Below are 21,614 nucleotides of genomic sequence, written 5' to 3' on the forward strand. Positions count from 1 at the left end.
GCCACTCCCAGATAAGCGCTCGGTAAGATGTTCGCGGAGCAGGCGACCAAGGTCAAAATGACGTCTCTGGTGATTTTGGTGGGCATGTCCTCCATGCTGGCGGCGGTGGTGACCGACCACTGGGCCGTGCTGAGCCCCCGGGTGGAGAAACTCAACACTACTTGCCAGGCAGCCCACTTTGGCCTGTGGAGGCTCTGCAAGAAGAGCATCTTCATCGTGGAGGAGGACCCCGACGGCAAAGGCTGCGGCCCCATCAGCTTACCCGGAGGTAGGGAGCTTGTTCACACGGCCCCGTCGTACCGGCGGGCCGATTCCCGATGTGAACAACTCGTGTGCTTTGTGTGCTTGATTGAGAAAGATAGAGGGCTCTTTTTTTCTAAACCTGATAAGTATTACCCTGCTGTTGTCGATGCATTCACCCTTCCTGATTCTCACATTATCTAGTGTTGTTTGCATGCCGGTTGAGCCCAGTTGCAAAGAAAATCACTCGTTTGGATTTAAAACCTTAAAAGACTGCCAACGTGTTTCATCCCCATCCTTTTTTTTCCTTCTTATTTCATCCTTATCGCAACGCTTTTATCCGTATCATCTTCCACAATCTTTGCTATCTTTCATTTGCTCCCTTTTTTTTCTCCAGATCACACCAAACACATTTACAGGGCACATCTTCCAATTTGATAAGTCTGACAGCAGCAGATGCCCCGTTTGACATCTGCCGTTTCTGCCGTCTGCCCGTCCCTACCTGTCGTTTGCCTTTCCTCTGGCGTGCCTCGCAGTTTGATCACAAATAAACACGGAAAATACAAGAAACTGCTTTTCATCTCTCGGCCGATCCTCGTGACCGCAGCAAAACGCTGCAAGTCCAACGGAGACCGACTACTCGGCGAAGTAAGGGGGGGTTGAAGAAGGGCTCGCTGACACAGATAACAGCGGTGGTAGAAGGGTAACAACGAGGCAGGGTTAGATTAAGTGGCGTTAAGAGACTTGGTCTGCTGTGGTCTACGCTCGCTCGCTCTGCTTTCTCTCTCTCATGCTGTACCTCACAAACTCACTTTCACACACGTGCACGCACGCACACACACATGCATGCATGCACGCACACATGCATGCACGCACACATGCACGCACGCACACACACACGTGCACGCACGCACGCACACACACATACACATGCATGCACGCACACATGCATGCACGCACACATGCACGCATGCATGTGTGCACATAGGAAGTCTCTCATGAACACATTCTTGGGCGGCTGCAGCTGCACGTACACAAACATGCAGACGATGCTTAAACCCGCAGACCTAATGATGTCATAGGTGCCCGAGGCCACGACGTTTCGCATGGCCGTTGCCCAGCCTTCCCCTGAACCCCCCGCTGACTTCCACGGAGGAAGTCACTCCGCAGACAATTCAGAGCGCTCGAACAGGTGTTATAGGGCTGTGTATTGGCGAGAATCTGGCGATACGATACGTATCACGATACAGGGCTTGTGATTCGATATATCGCGATATATCGCGATACTGTAAGAAAGGCGATATATCGCGATACTGTAAGAAAGGCGATATATCGCGGTTTCACAGGCCCGTGTTCTTTGTGCTTACGCTACTTCCTGTCTCAGTTTACGTTGTTGGGTTGGCGTGGAAGAGTCAAATGGCTGAAGATAGATTACAACACTGCCATCTAGCGGTGGTGGGGTTACACACAACACAGAATGTTTGTCATGAACCTTTACATGTAATATACTGGGGTAACGCCTAATTTAAGATACATTACGGAGATCGAGACAACGGAGTATGTCGTGCAGGTCTTTAACCCATACCCACTCCACAGCGCATGCCTACAACGCAGCAGAGAACACACCCGGCACCCGTAGAGGGAGCGCCAATCGACTCTGCGCATCGGTCAGTGGTCCACTGACTTCCGGTTTCTACTGCAGCGGTCATACCAGTTTCCTGTTTGTTGGCGTGAGTGGCATCGCGAAAAATACGCCATTGTCAGTAGCACCTGCCAACAAACAGGAAACTGGTATGACCGCTGCGGTAGAAACCGGAAGTCAGTGGACTACAGTGATGCACAGAGTCGATACTGCTATGTCAATGCCAATACATTACACTCCTCCTCCTCAAATAAAAAAACCTCCAATATAGACTCTTCAAAAGCGCAACGCACATGTTCACAGTCAACCAATCAACTCAACGAGTAACTTTTCAAGCCATGCTTTTCCCCCCCTTAGCTAGTTAGCTCAAGGAGCTCTTTAAGGAACTCCTTAGCTAAGGTGAAATTGTCCCTAGGTGTGAATGTGTGTGTGTCGGCCCTGTGATGGCCTGTCCAGGGTGTCCTCCCTGCCTGTCGCCCAATGACTGCTGGGATGGGCTCCAGCATCCCCCGACCCCGACAGCAGGATGAAGTGGTTTGGGGATGGATGGATGAACCCCTCTTCTCGTGTGTTATTTCAATGCATTTTCCATTGTTGTTCCATCGGTTGTTCTCCTGTGTAACATGCGCTGGCACATCGAAACGAAAAACCTCAAATCCCGCCTTCGCTCAGGCTCACAAAATGACCACAGATCCGAGGGAGATTTTTTTTGCACAAAAGTCACCTGACATAGGCTTTATTCCCCGCTGTTAGCAGCTGAATCTCAGCCGCCCCGTGGTAAGCAGCGTCTAGCTGGCCTCAAGCTGCGAGAGCGTGTTTTGCAGCCTAACGGGGAGATTTGACTCCGGCTTCACTGCTGAACTACCCCCCCCCCCTCCGCCCTCCGCCCCCCCCCCGCCCCAGGGCCTTAGGATCTGTAAAGGATTTAATGATGTGTGGCTCTCAGCTCCACCTCATGAGTTAGGGTACAACTGGGACGCTAAGCAGGTGAGAAGGGATGGAAGAGAGAAAAAAGGGGGGGGGCTAAGGTGCAGGTATCAAGGCAGAGAGATGTTAGACAGAGAGAGCGAGAGAGAGAGAGAGAGAGAGAGAGAGAGAGAGAGAGCAGTTAGTTCTCTGTCATAAAAGCGTGAAAACCACAGAAAACGGACCACAGAATCCCCACCTCCGATCAGCTGGGTTAAAGAAGCGACGCCCCAACACAGCGTAAAATCCCCAACTGTACAAGAGGACACCACCCAAGTGCACAACCGTACAAGAGGACACCACCCGAGTGCACAACCGTACAAGAGGACACCACCCAAGTGCACAACCGTACAAGAGGACACCACCTGAGTGCACTCCTCAGCCATGTTCACAGCACACAGTATGCAGGTGAGAGGAGTGACGCCAGCGTCTTGTAGCTGACCAAATTACATCTCAACATGGGTCCAGTTGTGAGTGTACATAATGGGTGTCTGCACAGCAGACTACTGTCGGCTCCCCGGGCTCTCAGAACGATCCGGAATAGCAGAGACTGGCAGAGACAGGTCCTGTAATTGGCTCAGGGAATTAAAAGAGGCCAGGCAGGAGCATCTTCCATTGGAAAATGTCTACAGAGAAATCCTTGAGCGATGAAAGAAACGCCACCTTAACCGCGTTAATTTCTTTGTTCAAAAGATGTGCACACAAATATACACATGTAGAAACACACACAGACCCACACACGCACACTATTCCATCTATCTATCTATCTGTCTATCTGTCTATCTGTCTGTCTGTCTGTCTGTCTGTCTGTCTGTCTGTCTGTCTGTCTGTCTGTCTGTCTGTCTATCTATCTATCTATCTATCTATCTATCTATCTATCTATCTGTCTATCTGTCTGTCTGTCTGTCTGTCTGTCTGTCTGTCTGTCTGTCTGTCTGTCTGTCTGTCTGTCTGTCTGTCTGTCTGTCTGTCTGTCTGTCTGTCTGTCTGTCTGTCTATCTATCTATCTATCTATCTATCTATCTATCTATCTATCTATCTATCTATCTATCTATCTATCTATCTATCTATCTATCTATCTATCTATCTATCTGTCTATCTGTCTGTCTGTCTGTCTGTCTGTCTGTCTGTCTGTCTGTCTGTCTATCTATCTATCTATCTATCTATCTATCTATCTATCTATCTATCTATCTATCTATCTATCTATCTATCTATCTATCTCTGTGTGTCAGTCTGTTTGGTTTTCACTGCCTCGCGGAGATTCTTTTCTAGCTAAACGTTAACTTCATTTACTTGTGCATCTATTGTGTGTGTGTGTGTGTGTGTCCGTTGTCTGGGGAGCAACAGACGCTATGCTGCCTGACAGGGGCGGCAGCGCGCGGTGTCAGCCACGGGTCATGAGCACATCACAGTTGTCGCGTGGCGTTAGTGTCTCCACTAATGAAGCAGTGTTAATTTCACCGGCGAAAACCCAAGACGAAAATAAGCCCAAATTGTCAACAACCTTTTGATCCGTGATCTGACGTCACTGCAGGGGGCGCTAGGATGTGCCGAGTCCCGCTGCTAAAAACGAGACTTCCAGCAACATCTATGAGGGATTCAGACTCTTTGGCCGCCTTCCTTTAGTGGCACAGGACGTGTCAGGATGTGAGTTCAAATCCAGTTCAGCAGCTCATCCCTCATGCCCCCCCCCCTCTCTCTCACTATCAGCATCCATTTTCTACAATAGAAATTGAATGTGTGTTTTGATCTCATCGAGCTCCTACCGAGATCCATCCATCCATCCATCACCCAACCGCTTATCCTGCTCTCAGGAGCCTACCCCAGCAGGCACTGGGCGGCAGGTGGGGAGACACCCTGGACAGGCCGCCAGGCCATCACATAGGGCCCACACACACACACACCTAGGGGCAGTTTAGTACGGCCGGTCCACCTGACCTACATGTCTTTGGACTGTGGGAGGAAACCCACACAGACACGGGGAGAACATGCAAACTCCACACACAGGACGACCCGGGACGACCCACCAAGGTTGGACTACCCCGGGGCTCGAACCCAGCACCTTCTTGCTGTAAGGCGACCGTGCCAACCACTGCACCACCGTGCCGCCCTCTTTATCGAGATGAGTGACCCAAAAAAAAAAAATTGGGGAAAAAAACAACCCTCCCAATACGCTGAGTTGATTGGGACCTTCACGGCAGGGTTCTCCGTGAACACGTTCTCATGTGTGGCTCACAGTTCTCACTGGAAGAAGACGAGGCGGAGGGAGGTCTGTCTGGACCCCAGCGCCTCAGATCAGCTCCTAAACTAAGGCGCAGCTCACGGGAACTGTGCTGCTATTTCACTCGACTCGCCCCCTCTACTCCCAGGCCCTCTAAGGCTGCGTCCCATTCGCAGCCCGAGGCCGGGATTCCTCAGCTGGGGTTCCCAGTTTCCGACCTTCCGCGTGCAAACGTGAAAAAAGGAAAGAAAGCAAGATGGCTGACCGTGATGGAGTGGTGTTTTTATTGGTAGGAGTCTAAACAGCTGACCTGTCAGCAGTGCGGTCATCTCCGCTGGATCTGAGCTCTATCTCGGTTAACGTCTCTCTGCGCTGTAGCTGCTTTCTGCCCCCTAGTTGCGCACGCATCTCTGCGACGACGTGGCACGGAAACCCTCCTATACTTTACGTTGCCTTGAGGCTTCGTTAACCATTAACTATGGGTGTGGCCATTGTTGTGTGACGTCAGACAACGGCTTCCGCATGAAGTCGGGGAAGATGGCTTTGCCCCGAGTTCACAGGTGGGAACCCCGACTCTGGGTGGCGGTCCACTGTACTTTTTCTAGTAGGAGGTCGGAAATGTCTGGGACGCAGCATAAGACAGCTAGAGGGCTGCACCTGTCCACGAGTTTCCGGGGTGGGAGTCACTGGGTAGAGGCTAGTTCCCATCGATGCAGAGAACGGTCAACTGAGCATGCGCAAGTACTCGTCGCCTCCGTTGTTTGGGTAGGTTAAGGTTAGGGTTAGGGCGGGGTTAGGGTTAAAGTTAGCTAATCAGACGCAGAGTAGGGGCGGGGCTTCCTAGAATCCTAGCGCCTGGGTGCTACGCGGGGCGTGTGGAGGCGCGGTAGAGGCATTTCGCGCATGCTCAGTTGACCGTTCTCTACTCCATTTCCGTTCTCTGCATCGACGGGAACTAGCCTCTACCGGGTCACTGGGGGAAACGATTATGGGTAATACTTCCGGTGTGTGGCGGAAGCGGTATCACAGACCGGCGGCGGATTTGGCTGAGGAAGTGTTAGCTGTTGGTGTTCGTGTTAAGTTGCCAACCTACATATAAAATGTCGTTTCGAGGGGGGGGGGCAACACGTGCTGTTTGTGGTTGTACGTGCAACCAGGCGAAACTAAACTTAAACGGGAGCGCTTCGATCGTAGGCCTCCAACTAAATCGGGCTGATCCTGGCAGCGGTGGTGCACTTTCAGGTACGTAACTTTCGTAGCAGGTGTACTACACGATACAGTCCGCTAGAGCGGCATTGTTCCATCATTAACTCTCCGACTCCATATTTACAACGCAGTATTGTCTTTCAAGCTAATAACTCTATGTAGCGAATGTCAGCTAATTAGCTAATGCTAATGTCAGCTAATTAGCTAATGCTAATGTCCATTCACTTTCAGTACAATTACTCACCATCGAAAAAACAAAAACACTAAACCATTCGTGTGCTACTGCTAAAAACTAATCAATCAATCAATCAATCAATCAATCAATCAATCAATCAAGCTGCATTTTATACAGCGCTTTTCTAGCTGCAACAGCCACTCAAAGCGCTTTACATTTCCGGTCCAATCGGAATCTCAGACTCCCGTTACAATAGAACACATTAATGTAACTCTTGTTACATTGTTACATTGTTGCATTGTTACATTGTTACATTATCGGTATCCAGATAATCCCGGTTGTTACATTATCGGCGGCTCGCCATCCGGATTCCCTCGACTCCGTATATAACACACACACACACACACACACACACAAAACCAGTTGTATAACAAAAAGTTATATAATATATCCAATTTAAGGTGAATTACCCAGAGAGGATATGTTATCTCCATTCCCAATTAATTTTCGTTGTAATTGAGCCGTCTCAGATGATGCAGGCAACCACTGAGCAGACATGGCAGCTAAGAAAGGTTGGTTTTTTTCCTGGCTGGGTGGGTTTCATGTTAAACGTCCAAACCATGAGACGCTGACGTCACCCCCCCCCCCCCCGATCATTCCTGCAGAAGCACAGGAGTGAGGAAACTCGAGTTTCAAGATGCTGTGAGACACTGACGTCCTCCTCAGCCCCCCCCCCCGATCATTCCTGCAGAAGCACAGGAGTGAGGAAACTCGAGTTTCGAGATGCTGTGAGACGCTGACGTCATCCCCCCCCCCTCCGATCATTCCTGCAGAAGCACAGGAGTGAGGAAACTCGAGTTTCGAAATGCTGTCAGATGCTGACGTCACCCCCCCCCCCCCCGATCATTCCTGCAGACGCACAGGAGTGAGGAAACTCGAGTTTCGAGATGCTGTGAGACGCTGACGTCATCCCCAGCCCCCCCCCCGATCATTCCTGCAGAAGCACAGGAGTGAGGAAACTCGAGTTTTCGAGATGCTGTGAGACGCTGACGTCATCCCCAGCCCCCCCCCTCCGATCATTCCTGCAGAAGCACAGGAGTGAGGAAACTCGAGTTTCGAAATGCTGTCAGATGCTGACGTCACCCCCCCCCCCGATCATTCCTGCAGACGCACAGGAGTGAGGAACTCGAGTTTCGAGATGCTGTGAGACGCTGACGTCATCCCCAGCCCCCCCCCTCCGATCATTCCTGCAGAAGCACAGGAGTGAGGAAACTCGAGTTTCGAAATGCTGTGAGACGCTGACGTCATCCCAGCCCCCCCCCATCATTCCTGCAGAAGCACAGGAGTGAGGAAACTCGAGTTTCGAGATGCTGTGAGACGCTGACGTCATCCCCAGCCCCCCCCCGATCATTCCTGCAGAAGCACAGGAGTGAGGAAACTCGAGTTTCGAGATGCTGTGAGACGCTGACGTCATCCCCAGCCCCCCCCCCCCTCCGATCATTCCTGCAGAAGCACAGGAGTGAGGAAACTCGAGTTTCGAAATGCTGTGAGACGCTGACGTCATCCCCAGCCCCCCCCCCCATCATTCCTGCTGAAGCACAGGAGTGAGGAAACTCGAGTTTCGAGATGCTGTGAGACGCTGACGTCATCCCCAGCCCCCCCCCTCCGATCATTCCTGCAGAAGCACAGGAGTGAGGAAACTCGAGTTTCGAGATGCTGTGAGACGCTGACGTCATCCCCAGCCCCCCCCCCCCCCCCGATCATTCCTGCAGAAGCACAGGAGTGAGGAAACTCGAGTTTCGAGATGCTGTGAGACGCTGACGTCATCCCCAGCCCCCCCCCCCTCCGATCATTCCTGCAGAAGCACAGGAGTGAGGAAACTCGAGTTTCGAGATGCTGTGAGACGCTGACGTCATCCCCAGCCTCCCCCCCCCCCCCGATCATTCCTGCAGAAGCACAGGAGTGAGGAAACTCGAGTTTCGAGATGCTGTAAGTCTAATTTGCTGGGCGTTGGATCATAACGTGGTTTGTCAAATTGCTCCTCCCAAGGAGCGATAAGTAAAGCCGTTATATTACTTGTGAGACGAGTCATGTGACCTGTAATAATTACCTGTTGAGTCACAAGCCCGACACTACTCTGGTCACATGAGTCCTCGGTTGGTGTGCGTTTTGGTTGGGGGTAGGTGGCACTGAAGGCAGGGGCAAGGCCCCACAAGCAAAAGAAAAGCCCCCTGATCGACGGGAAACGGCATTTCACCCTGTTGTAGATGTGTACCCCTGGCAGGCGGCGGTGACTGGGCTTCATAACATGCTTCTGCTCTTCCACAGAAAGAGGGGGTGTGGATCATCAAGGGGCGCATACGCAAGCCCGCGCAGTTACCTTGGCTTTGTGAATCGGTTGCATAACAACGGCAGCAACAAGGCAGCGATGCCGGGTGACTTGTGGTATTATCTTCCCACAACTTCCATGACAGCTCCAGTGCTGCGAGGACCAAGCACACCCCTGATGAATCACATCCTGCTACGTGGCTGGGAAAGAAATGGTGTATCCTCATATGTGTGTTGGTGTGTTGTGGGTGAGCATGTTTGTGTGTGTCTGTTTGTGGGTGTGCGAGTGTGTGTGTACATCTGTTTGTGTGTATGTGTGTGTCTATTTATGGGTGAGACTGTGTGTACGTCTGTTTGTGTGTGTGTGTGTGTCTGTTTGTGTGCTGTGTGTATGTACGTCTGTGTGTGTGTGTGTGTGTCTGTTTGTGTGTGTGTGTATGCACGTCTGTTTGTGTGTATTTGTGTGTCTATTTATGGGTGAGTCTGTGTGTACGTCTGTTTGTGTGTGTGTGTCTGTTTGTGTGTGTGTGTGTGTGTCTGTTTGTGTGTGTGTATGTACGTCTGTTGTGTGTGTGTGTGTGTGTCTGTTTGTGTGTGTATGTACGGTCTGTTTGTGTGTGTGTGTGTGTGTCTGTTTGTGTGTGTGTATGTACGTCTGTTTTGGGTGTGTGTGTGTGTACGTCTGCTTGTGGGTGAGCATGTGTGTACGACTGTTTGTGTGTTTGTGTGTGTGTCTCTGTACATCTGTTTGTGTGTCTGTTTGTGTGTGTGTATGTACGTCTGCTTGTGGGTGAGCATGTGCGTACGTCTGTTTGTGTGTTTGTGTGTGTGTCTGTTTGTGTGTGTGTATGTACGTCTGTTTGTGTGTGTGTGTGTGTGTGTGTGTGTGTGTCTGTTTGTGTGTGTGTATGTACGTCTTTTTGTGTGTGTGTGTGTGTGTCTGTTTGTGTGTGTGTATGTACGTCTGTTTGTGTGTGTGTGTGTGTGTCTGTTTGTGTGTGTGTATGTACGTCTGTTTGTGTGTGTGTGTGTGTGTGTGTGTGTGTGTGTGTCTGTTTGTGTGTGTGTATGTACGTCTTTTTGTGTGTGTGTGTATGTACGTCTGTTTTGGGTGTGTGTGTGTGTACGTCTGCTTGTGGGTGAGCATGTGCGTACGTCTGTTTTGTGTGTTTGTGTGTGTGTCTCTGTACACCTGTTTGTGGGTGTGGGTGTGAGTGTGCATGTGTGCGTGTTTGTCTTTGGGGGGTTGCGTTACATGTGTGGCAACCCAGGATGATGGGAGACGTTCAGAAACACCTTTTTTCGCGACGTCCGTAATCAAGTCGACTCCGTCGGCGGACACACAAACCCTCACAGAGAGAGAGAGAAGGGTCCGCGAGGCCACGAGGACTCTCTGGTGCCGTTGTGACCCAGATGTGAGCACTCCTGGTGGGGTATGTTTGCAAACACCAACGCCGCCCCGTCCTCTTCACATTGACCCAGAATTTATGGGTCATTCTGGGCCGGCAGAAGAAGAACAAGAAGAAGAAGAAGAGCAAGAAGAAGAAGAAGAAGAACAAAGCCCCTCTCCTGTCTGTTTCCTCCCTAAAAAAGAAACCACTTCCAGGATTTAAACGACCTCTGCCTAGTTACACACTGTCACATTTTCTATGGGGGGAAAAAATTGAAAATGCTTCAAAAAAAAAAAAACCCGGTTAAAAGTCAATTAGTTTTGTCCGTCTGCCTCCCCAAAGCTCCGGGATGGAGCTAAACGGGTTGGGGCGAGGGGGGGGAAATAGGGGGATCGACGGCTGTGGGCGTGTTAAAATGAAAGGAGGATGAAAGGGAAAGTTTAGTTCGAGGAGAGAGGTGGAAAAAGACAAACGAACGCACACACGGGTGGGACAAGCGGTAGGGAGGAGGGGGGGGGGGGCGGAGAGGTGTAACCTGAGCAAAGGGAGCGGAAGGGAGGAACTGGCTGTGGGATAGACGAGGCCGCGGAAAGGCTAGAAAGTTTAATGGAAGGAGGCAAAACCGAAGTGACAGGCGCTACCTCACCCTAATCGCCCTCCTCCCTCGGAACTAAGCGTCCCCATTAGCTCGCCTGCAAGGTCAATGACACGGGGCCCAAACGGACCCCCCTCCGCTCTGCGCCGCACCCTGCTGTGGTCGGTGTCTCGGCGCCCGGAGCAGAGCCTGGATTTCCTCTGGGATCGTATCAACGGCGGCGTTGGCTCTAGGGGCGGACGGGAAACGCGGGGCGAAGACAAAAAGTGGGGTACGACATGCGGGGAAGGTCCAAAGCCGGGCCGGCCGCATCACTAGATGGCACAGTCAGGCCCATCCGATTGACCCAAGACACCCGTGAGATCTGAACTTTGGGTTTTTGCTGACTTTGTGCGTCCCTGCGGACAGAAGCGGGTGTGTTTCACAGAGGGGCGACTTCGTTTCTCATTAGCGTTGCCGGTGGTCACAAAGAACCTCATGTAGCTCGTGCACTTGCTTTGCAGACCGGAGGGAGAGAGGTCAGAATCAGAATCAGAATTCAGGGGTGCTTTGGAATGGAAACCAACAGGTCATGGAGAGTTGGGTCGGTTCATCCGGACGCCGCGTTTAGTGGGAGAAACGTTTCATCCTCGTCTCAGCGACCTCTTCAGTCTCACCTGACTGCGGGTACCCCCACCCTCGTAAACAATACGGCGGCATAACGACCCAAACCAGCGATCAGCTTCATATGCAAATTACCCTGACCATGAGTTACAGTGGCCATGTGTACTGTTCACGGCGATAGGCTAACGCCGTCTCACAGAGGCCGAATTCGCCTGTTAGGTAACGTCGTCCAGGTCTGTGATCCGCGTTGCTGTGTTCTGCTGCCCTTCTGGAGCACGGTAGTGTTAGAGTTGGGTGTTTTGAAGAGCTTGCTATATTGCCTTTGTGCGTTGGGCCGATAATGTCTTCATCAAGACTGTTGTGAATCTGACTCCTGGCCACGCAACACAAATACACACATGTGCCGTTATTCGAGCCCACGTGAGAACAGGCTAATGAAGCTAATGTGTTTGCACCTTAATGTTGCTCCGTGAGCCGGCCTCCGTCTCATCATAGCTCTTCTGTCCCCTGACACACACACGCACACACCAGCCCTTAACCCCAACCTTAACCATCAGAAATACACGCCTAACCTTAACCCCTACCCTAACCTTAACCTAATCCATGTCCTAACCTCAACCCTAAACCCAAGTCCTAACCTTAACCCCTAACCTTAACCTAATCCATGTCCTAACCTCAACCCTAAACCCAAGTCCTAACCTTAACCCCTACCCTAACCTTAACCTAATCCATGCCCTAACCTCAACCCTAAACCCAAGTCCTAACCTTAACCCCTACCCTAACCTTATCCTAATCCATGTCCTAACCTCAACCCTAAACCCAAGTCCTAACCTTAACCCCTACCCTAACCTTAACCTAATCCATGCCCTAACCTCAACCCTAAACCCAAGTCCTAACCTTAACCCCTACCCTAACCTTAACCTAATGCATGTCCTAACCTCAACCCTAAACCCAAGTCCTAACCTTAGCCCCTACCCTAACCTTAACCTAATCCATGTCCTAACCTCAACCCTAAACCCAAGTCCTAACCTTAACCCCTACCCTAACCTTAACCTAATGCATGCCCTAACCTCAACCCTAAACCCAAGTCCTAACCTTAACCCCTACCCTAACCTTAACCTAATCCATGCCCTAACCTCAACCCTAAACCCAAGTCCTAACCTTAACCCCTACCCTAACCTTAACCTAATCCATGCCCTAACCTCAACCCTAAACCCAAGTCCTAACCTTAACCCCTACCCTAACCTTAACCTAATCCATGTCCTAACCTCAACCCTAAATCCAAGTCCTAACCTTAACCCCTACCCTAGCCTTAACCTAATGCATGCCCTAACCTCAACCCTAAACCCAAGTCCTAACCTTAACCCCTACCCTAACCTTAACCCAATCCATGTCCTAACCTCAACCCTAAACCCAAGTCCTAACCTTAACCCCTACCCTAACCTTAACCTAATCCATGCCCTAACCTCAACCCTAAACCCAAGTCCTAACCTTAACCCCTACCCTAACCTTCACCTAATCCATGTCCTAACCTCAACCCTAAACCCAAGTCCTAACCTTAACCCCTACCCTAACCTTATCCTAATCCATGTCCTAACCTCAACCCTAAACCCAAGTCCTAACCTTAACCCCTACCCTAACCTTATCCTAATCCATGTCCTAACCTCAACCCTAAACCCAAGTCCTAACCTTAACCCCTACCCTAACCTTAACCTAATGCATGTCCTAACCCTAACCCTAAACCCAAGTCCTAACCTTCAAATACTAGAGCCTTAAAGAAGTGCAGACCGGCCGAAATGTCCTGGCTTTGCAAAAATGTCCTCACTCTGATGGTTTAAAAACTCAGTGAGTCTCAGAAGAACACACACGCACGCACACGCGCACACACACATCCTTGATATGCCTTTACATGGGAAAATAGATTAGACCGGCAAAGACCAGCGGCAGCCTGTTGCTAGGTTACCTCTCGTTACTCTCTCATCGCTCTCATCCTGGGTAACAAACAGCTCCGCTGTTGCCCGATGCACGGACGCACACACACGCACACACACACACACACACACGTGTAAACAAACAAACACAAACATATACATATGCATTGTCCATCTGCGTGGGCGGGGCAAAGGCCTGTCCACTTTATGGATTACTCAAAAGAAAAAAATGGTGAAGAGTGATTAGAGGAGGGTCACTCGGCCTTTACCATCCCTCCTGTTATGATCAGTCGCGGTAGACCCAGACACAGACACAGACAGTAGAATTAAGTCATGTGAAAGGGGTTTATCGCAGGAATGAAGGGGAACGGCAGGCTAGGCAGAAAGAAGGGCGGCGATGGCGGATGTCAGAGCTGGGCTGAGCTGGATGGTGGATGGCAAAGCTGAGCTTAGCAGGACAAATGGATGAGGAAGCGAGCAGGCGAGGCAGGCAGGCAGGCAGGCAGGGGGATCCGGAGAGTAGGGATCCTGGAAGCATAAAGAGACACGGTAAATACAGGTAACGCGAACAACACGAGGGCAACTCTGAGTATGCTGTTGCAGAACGGCCGAGAACGCGAGAGACTACCACGATGAGGCGATGAGTGGATGGAGAAGCGGAGTAGATATACTGTTGAGTGGATCCGCTGACGGAAGAAGGCATGTGTGCAGGCCGGGTGGGTTCAGGTGAAACAAGTGGAGGCACGGCCGGGGCTGTGACACCTCCCCCCCTACCCAGCTGAACTCGGGACTCGGTAAACAGATAATATACATGTCGTGGGATTTTCCCCCTCTATTAGTGGATATGGCTATAGAACTGAAGTTTGTCCAAAAACACAGCGCAAAACTGCGATTAATGCAGCGGGAGGAGAGAGAAGCATCTGGTAGCTAGGCGTCGCCTGGGGTATGGTTTCTGGAGAGTGGGGGTAGCTGGCTGGAGTAAAAGGATTTGAATTGGGAACGTATTTTATTTTGAAAGGAGAGCAAAATGCAAAACACTGCTGTGGTTTCAGGGTCATGTCCCACATCCCCATTATCAAAAAGGTGGGTGCACCGTTCTCCTCGTTGTTTGTTTTGTTTTTTTGTATATTTCTCTCGCTTGTACTCGTGTAATATATTTTGTTCAACTCCGCCACAGACACTCCGGCATATTTCTATGGCAACTGCATGCCCACTTGCATTGCATGAGCTCATTCCCTGTTTGATCCACCTATTTCAACAAGTTCACATATTGCTGCACTCGAGGTTTTGCCGTTCGAGTAGAGGCACTGGTGCTGGAGTGACTTGTTTTGCAGCCAGAACTGAGCAAAAGCAAGTAAATGAATAACAAGGTGACTTAATGAGATAGTATCGAGCATGTACAACGCTTCACTGATGAGCCAAATCATGAGAACCACCTAATATGCCGTTGGTCTTTCGTGTGCTGCCAACACAGTCACGACCCACCGAGGCGTGGATTCTACAAGACCACTGAAGGTGTCCTGTGGTAGCCGGTACCAAAACGTTAGCAGCAGATCCTTCAAGTCCTGTGAGTTGCGAGATGGAGCCGCTGTGGATCGGACTTGTCAGTCCAGCACATTCCACAGGTGCTCGGTCCAGTTGAGATCTGGAGAGTTTGGAGGCCAGGGCGCAACACCTTCACTTCATCGTGTTCCTCAACCCATTCCCGCACAATGTGTGCAGTGTGGCAGGGCGCCTTATCCTGCTGAAGGAGGCCACTGCCATCAGGGAATACCACTGCCATGAAGGGGTGTACATGGTCTGTAACCATGTTTCGGCAGGTGGGACGTGTCAAAGTAACATCCACATGAATGGCCACACCCAGGGTTTCCCAGCAGAACATTGCCCAGAGCATCACACTGCCTCCGCCGCCTTGTCGCCTTCCCACAGTGCCTCCTGGTGTCAACAGGTAAATGGTGCACACCTTCATAGCCACCGCGTGATCGAAAAGAAAACAGGACTTACTGGACCAGGCAACCTTCTTCCACTGCTCCGAGGTTCCCTTCCAATGCTCGCATGCCCATTGTAGGTGCTCTCGAGAGTGGACAGGGTCACCGTGGGCCCTCTGAGCAGTCTGTGGCTACGCAACCCGACACACAGCAGCGTGTTGTGACTGACACATTCCTCCTGTAACTATCATTGGTTCGGACCAGGCAGATAGCCCTCGTTGCCCCGGCGCGTCGATGAGCCTTGGGTGCCCAACACCCTGTCACCGGTTTGTGGTTTGTCCCTTCGGACTCACCACCGCCGACCGGAATCGCCCCACAAGCCTTGACATTTCAGTGATGCCCCGACCCTGCTGTCTGGCCTTGTCAGAGTCGCTCAGGTCTGCACTCCTGCCTATTTCTCCTGCGTGCAACATCCAACACGTTAACTGCAAGAACATATTGTTCGCTTACCATCTGATCTACCCAGACCTTGATAGGTGCCCTTGCTCGGAGATGATCAACATTATTCACCTGTGCGTGGTCCTAATGTTTTCGCTCATCAGTGTATATTTGCATAACGTTTAACACCCTGGGTTTTTTCTCATGTCAGAGTTGCTTCCAGCGTTGTGTGTGTGTGTGTTGTGTTTTCCTCATTAATGCTGCTCGTGCCTTGGTGGGCCCCTCTAATGGCGTCCTTTGAGAGATTTGTCTTCTTAGGCTCATTGGTAGTGCAGATGCATGGGGAGGCAGACACAACCAAAGCCACCTGCGCTCTCCACTTCAATCAGTGTTTTCATCTCTTTTTCGTCTCTTTTTTCCCCCTCATCCCCTCTTCCTCTGTCACCCCCCCCTGTCTAATCCTGCAGCAAAAAACTGTTCCTACTTCAAACACTTCACGTCGGGGGAAGAGGCAGAACTTTTTGAAGTCAAGACCCAGAAAGGTGGGTGCCTCTTCATCTTCACATCCTCCCTTCCTCCTGTGTTAGGCCAGGGAGCCAGGAAGACGGTTCAGTAGACCCAGAATGCCCATCTATGACTGGCAGACCTGGTGACACATAGGCAGGTACAGATTACTGTGGGGAGGAAGGACAGTCGGAGCTTAACGGCATTCATGACTTTTCACTGACACACACACACACACACAAATGCATGCATGCGTACACTTGAACGTTGCACACACAAAAGCAGGTTTGCGTGTGTCAGTACAAATAAATGCACAAATGCACCCTTGTTGCATGCGTGCATGCATTCATATAAGCACTGTTCACTCTGATGGCAGCTTTTGGCTGCGTAATTATGCATAATTGCATCATCAAATATTTGTGCATCGTGCATGTGTACAGTGACCTTCTCGCCTGAACAGGTATATTTTCCAAGTTTTCCTCCAGGTGGATTCTGCACCCACATCTCCCATTTCCTTGTTATTAAATCAGCCAAGATCAGGAAAAAAAAAACAAACATGGCAACACTATCCTCCCTTTTTTATCTCCTTATTTTACCTCCTTCGGCAAGAAGTATTTTCGAAGGGATGCTACATCTTGGCGGCAACGCCTCTGTTGTTTGCATTTTTTGCAGTTTAAGAAATCCAAGGTCCTGCCTGAGGACCTGTCTAAGTGGGGAGCGAGAGGAGTCAGCCAATGGCTGCAAGAAGAACCGCCACAGAAACACGCGCGTGTGCAGAAACAGACACAGATACAAGAGGAAGAAGGAAATCGCACAAAGACGTGCTTGTGCACTTGCGGACAGATGGAGGTTGGCGTCTGAAGTCATTTCAATTGACAAGCACCATCAAACTACTGCAGATTTTACTTGACACAAAAGTTATTTGTAATATACAGCCTTCCCAAGTAAAATCTGACATACGTGATAGAATGACAACAGGACTTGAGATACAAAATGCAGCGGGACATTACAGCGCGAATTATGGACAGCAGATCATTTCTCGCACCATAGATGGATCCAATAAGTATTAATGAGTACATTAATGTGTACACGTTCAAGCAGTGTGTCGCACCGTAGCACTGGGAGAAATACGATGCACGAAGAAGCATGGAACAAATTGTCCAGAAAAATGATAGAATGTGCCAGAACTGAAGCGCACACACAGTTGAGCAAACACACACACACACACAAGTTAATGTGTGAGATGGTATACACAGACACACACACAGGGCTGTTCTGCTGTTGGCAATGCAACGCTGCTGTAGTGCAAAAAAAGAGGCAATGCTGCACGCTGGGAAGATCGTCTTTATCACAGTCGGAGAGTTAAAAAGCAAGGGGAGCTAAATTACCTTCATCTAATAAAGGAGAAACAAGGGTGGAGGAGGAGAACGAGCTCCTCTAATCGCCTCGTTATGAGCATCCAGCGTTTTATCCGCCGTGTATAAAGACTGTGGATAAATGACTGTTATTTATTTTAACTGGCGTTTGTTTTCAAAGAGTATCTGTCATCGTTTGCTGGAGCACAATATTGAGATGCTTGTTATTATGCAAATGACTCTACAGCCTCCCCCTCTTGCTCCCAGAGACCATCCTACACCAAAAAAGGACCCCGTAGGTGGTTTGTACAAGCAGTTTATTACGACCTATAGTGATGTTTTCAGCTACTTCCTCGCCGTCCTCCGTAAATATAATACGTTACTTTCCCCGTAAGGACACAAAAACACCCTGACTGCACATTCTATTGTTCTCACCTTGTTTTAAAAACCCACAATGCACAGAGGCGAAACGTATCTGTGGCATATCTCCTGCCGCCGGTAGGGGGCGCTGATGTAGGAAACGCTCCTGTGGGTCGCATTAGAGGACCCGTGTGGTCGTATGGGTTGGGGGGGGCTTGTTGTGTTCCCGCCGGCTGCCATCTTATCTCACCCATGTCTCACTTCATTTCTACTTTCCTCTCCTCTCAAACTCGTCCCCTTCCTGGCTCTTCTTGTGTCTCCCTCCCGGTGTTTCCCCCGTCCGCTTTCTCCCCCCTCTTGCTTTCCTTTCCTGATCCCTCCCTTTCTCTTTCACCGCTCATTGTGCGCCTCTCTTGTTTTCTCTCTCCCTCTTCCCTCGGCAGAGTACAACATTTCGGCGGCGGCCATCGCAATCTTCAGCCTGTTCTTCATGATCCTGGGAACCCTCTGCGTCGTCTTCTCCTTCGGGAAGGGGAGGGACTACCTGCTCAGGCCTGCCGGGATGTTCTTCGCCTTCGCAGGTCAGATGAGGGGGGTCACCCCTAGAAAATGCTTGCTTATGGTTATCATATGGTTAAATGTTTGTGTGTGTGTGTGTGGGGGGGGGGGGGGTCCGGGTAGCGTAGCGGTCTATTCCATTGCCTGCCAACATTGGGGATCGCCGGTTCGAATCCCCGTGTTACCTCCGGCTTGGTCGGGCGTCTCTACAGACACAATTGGCCGTGGCTGCGGGTGGGAAGCCGGATGTGAGTCTGTGTCCTGTGTCCTTACGTTAATTTGCTTGCACATACAGGCCACCGTGTGCACGTGTGATGCTTCTCCTCTCGTGTCTATTCTTTGCCCCCCCCCCCCAATTGTATCTGGCCACTTACCCCACTCCACCGAGCCGTCCCGGTCTCTGCTCCACCCCCTCTGCTGATCCGGGAAGGGCTGCAGACTACCACATGCCTCCTCCTATACATGTGGAGTCGCCAGCCGCTTCCTTTCACCTGACAGTGAGGAGTTTCACCCCAGTTCTCCCTCCCCCCCCGAACAGGCGCCCCGACCGACCAGAGGAGGCGCTAGTGCAGCGACCAGGACACACACCCACATCCGGCTTCCCACCCGCAGAAACGGCCAGTTGTGTCTGTAGGGGACGCCCGCTTCGAACCGGCGATCCCCCCCATGTTGGTAGGCAGCGGAACAGAAGGCCCCGCTACCCGGACGGCCCCGGTTCTGGCTCTGCAGTGAGCCGGATCATTTGGCTCAGTTCAGCAACAAGAGCCAAATGATGTACGACAAATGATGCGTGTTAATAATGTGAAAACATCCCACACTATTACACATCATGTGTGCTGAGCCTTTTGAGCTGTTTTGTGTGTCGGCGCCCGGCGCAACATGCAAGTCGCCCCGCGCTCGGCTCCTCGTGTTATTACCAGAGTGAGACACCTCTGGGTCGTATTCAGCAAACACGTTGTAGGACAGGGGTCCCCAATAGGCGGCCCGCGGGCCACGTCCGGCCCGTGACGGGTTGATTTATGGTCCGCGAGAATTTTTGGAGAAATGCCAGAAGGAAGAATTTTTTTGTTTCCCTACCAAAAATTTTTTTTAAAATTTCTTAGTAAGACTAGTAATATATCGAAAAATAGATGAAAAATCTCTGTTTAAATTATAATACCTGCAACGTATCGACACCAAAACAAACTAACGAACAACGTGCTGCTGGAGGTTGAGTGGCCCGTGGTTTTAAAAGTGGCCCTAAAAGTGGCCCGCTATGAAAAGTAATTGGGGACCCCTGTTGTAGGATCATCCAACAATCTGGTCTGGTGTGAATTTACTAAAACATAGCGAGGAAAAAAAGGGAGCCGGCTCCCGTTGTTCACCGAGGAGCCGGAGCCGTCCCTTCACGACCGACACATCACCACTGAAAGGTAAGCCACAAGTCGTCGTGTGGCCTTCTCTAGTGGTCGTGATCAGCAGCAGTCAGTCTCCTCCATCCTGGCTCACAACGCTTCCCTTCGCTGGTCAAAGTTCACCAAAGTGGAACTCCCCGCGAAGCGAAAACGCAAATTTCCCTTCGCTACCGCGAGCGAATGCTTTATTCGCCCCTTCGCCCGCGTACACCGGGAGTGGACGGGAGACGAATGTTTGCCCGTGTTAAGTTCGGGCATGCGTGAGCGTACCCCTAGAGTCGGGACGTGAGACTTGCAGGTTGCTCTGCCTTTAGTTTGCTGCTGCTTTACCCTTTCGTTTTGTAATTTGCGAGTTTGTTTCCCAGTTTGTGTTTGTGTTGCGTTAGACTGGCGTTTGCTTGCATGGGCCAACAACCGTCCTTGTGGCCTACATACATGTACCATACAAGTGACTCGGGAGATGTGAAAGACAACATACAGCCTTGCCTGTGCGAGCAAATCTCCCAATGTTTGACTTTTGTCTGCACCTCTTTCTTTCCGTCCCTTGCACGAAAGGCCTTTGTATCCTGATCTCTGTCGAGGTCATGCGCCAGTCTGTCAAGCGGATGATTGACAGCGACGAGACCATCTGGATTGAATACTACTACTCCTGGTCTTTCGCCTGTGCCTGCGCCTCCTTCACCCTGCTGCTCCTCAGCGGAGTTGCGTTGCTTCTCATCTCCATGCCCCACATGCCGCGCAACCCCTGGGAGACTTGCATGGACGCCGAGCCAGACACCCTGGACTAGCTGCCGGCGACTGGACGGTTATATTTTAAGATCGTGTTAAAACCAGAGCAACTTCTAATTCGGGCTAAACTTAACCCACGTGAAAATGAACTGGCCAACCACTTCCCTCCTTCTTTTTTCTCTCGGCCTTCTTTCGTCCCCCATGTAAGTAGGTTTAACAGGTGAAAGAGCACAGTAAGTTTGGACAATCAGATATGAACGTTAATGTCCGTTTCCGGTAATAAGGTACCTGACCTGTCACCTGCCCCGCTGTGGTAAATCCCACAGGATCTAGCACAGAAAACAGGATTATATTTACCGTATGTAAAATACCCTTTCACTTGGGTCTGGGCTGAAGTGTAGAAAATCAAACCGCTGGGCTCGATAAATAAAACCATGCTAAACCAGACCAAGACGGCGAAGTTCAAGGTGAAAGCCACAACTCTTCTCCCTGAATAAGCTGTTATAATCTCCCATCTGGACCAAAACGTCAGGTTAGATAATACGAAGCGGTATCTTTACCGTGGTTGCAGATCCTGCAGGTGAAACACCGGCGCAGCGGCAAACATGCATGGGTTGGAAACGACTCCATCAGGAAAAGAGATTGAAACGGGATGCCGATGTGGCTTCGGCTTCTGTCAGACATATGATCCATATTACTGTCAAGCAGTGTTACACTATATTCTACTGGCGTTTGTAGTACGTTAGATTGCCCACGTTAGCTTTGCTCTAAGCGTCCCATTTCAGCAAGGGGCGGGGACTGTTTACTGCTGAGCTGACGGCGCACCAGCGACAATGGCCGCTGCACCTTGTTTGTAGTCTTGAGAAAATCAGTGTCAACAAGTGTATTTCTCTCCGCCTCGCCCTCCTACATCGAACTCTATTGGACAACTATTCTAGTGTAATATGCGTTCCCAGATAGCAAAGGACCTTTGGCCCAAATATGGCCCACATCTGCAGTTATCTTACGGCCCACATTTGGTCTTGAACGACGGCGTTGACTCAGGGTGAG

The 21,614-nt window shown here is 50.7% G+C and overlaps 1 protein-coding gene across 2 annotated transcripts in view; it reads left to right on the forward strand.

Annotated features, from left to right (window-relative positions):
- The window catches only part of cacng1b (calcium channel, voltage-dependent, gamma subunit 1b), a 28,660-nt gene extending 8,037 nt beyond the window's left edge, over positions 1–20,623 (forward strand). The window contains exons 2-5 of one of the 2 annotated variants that reach the window (XM_056288688.1): positions 52–268; positions 16,132–16,206; positions 18,327–18,464; positions 20,391–20,623. In XM_056288688.1, coding sequence (XP_056144663.1) covers positions 52–268; positions 16,132–16,206; positions 18,327–18,464; positions 20,391–20,623 — 663 coding nt within the window. Of the gene's footprint in view, positions 1–27; positions 269–16,131; positions 16,207–18,326; positions 18,465–20,390 lie in introns of those variants that run through there. The other variant, XM_056288689.1, reaches the window with a different exon arrangement.
- The last annotated feature ends 991 nt before the right edge of the window (positions 20,624–21,614 follow it).

Source organism: Lampris incognitus, chromosome 10 (assembly GCF_029633865.1).
Source record: "Lampris incognitus isolate fLamInc1 chromosome 10, fLamInc1.hap2, whole genome shotgun sequence".
NCBI lineage: Eukaryota > Metazoa > Chordata > Actinopteri > Lampriformes > Lampridae > Lampris > Lampris incognitus.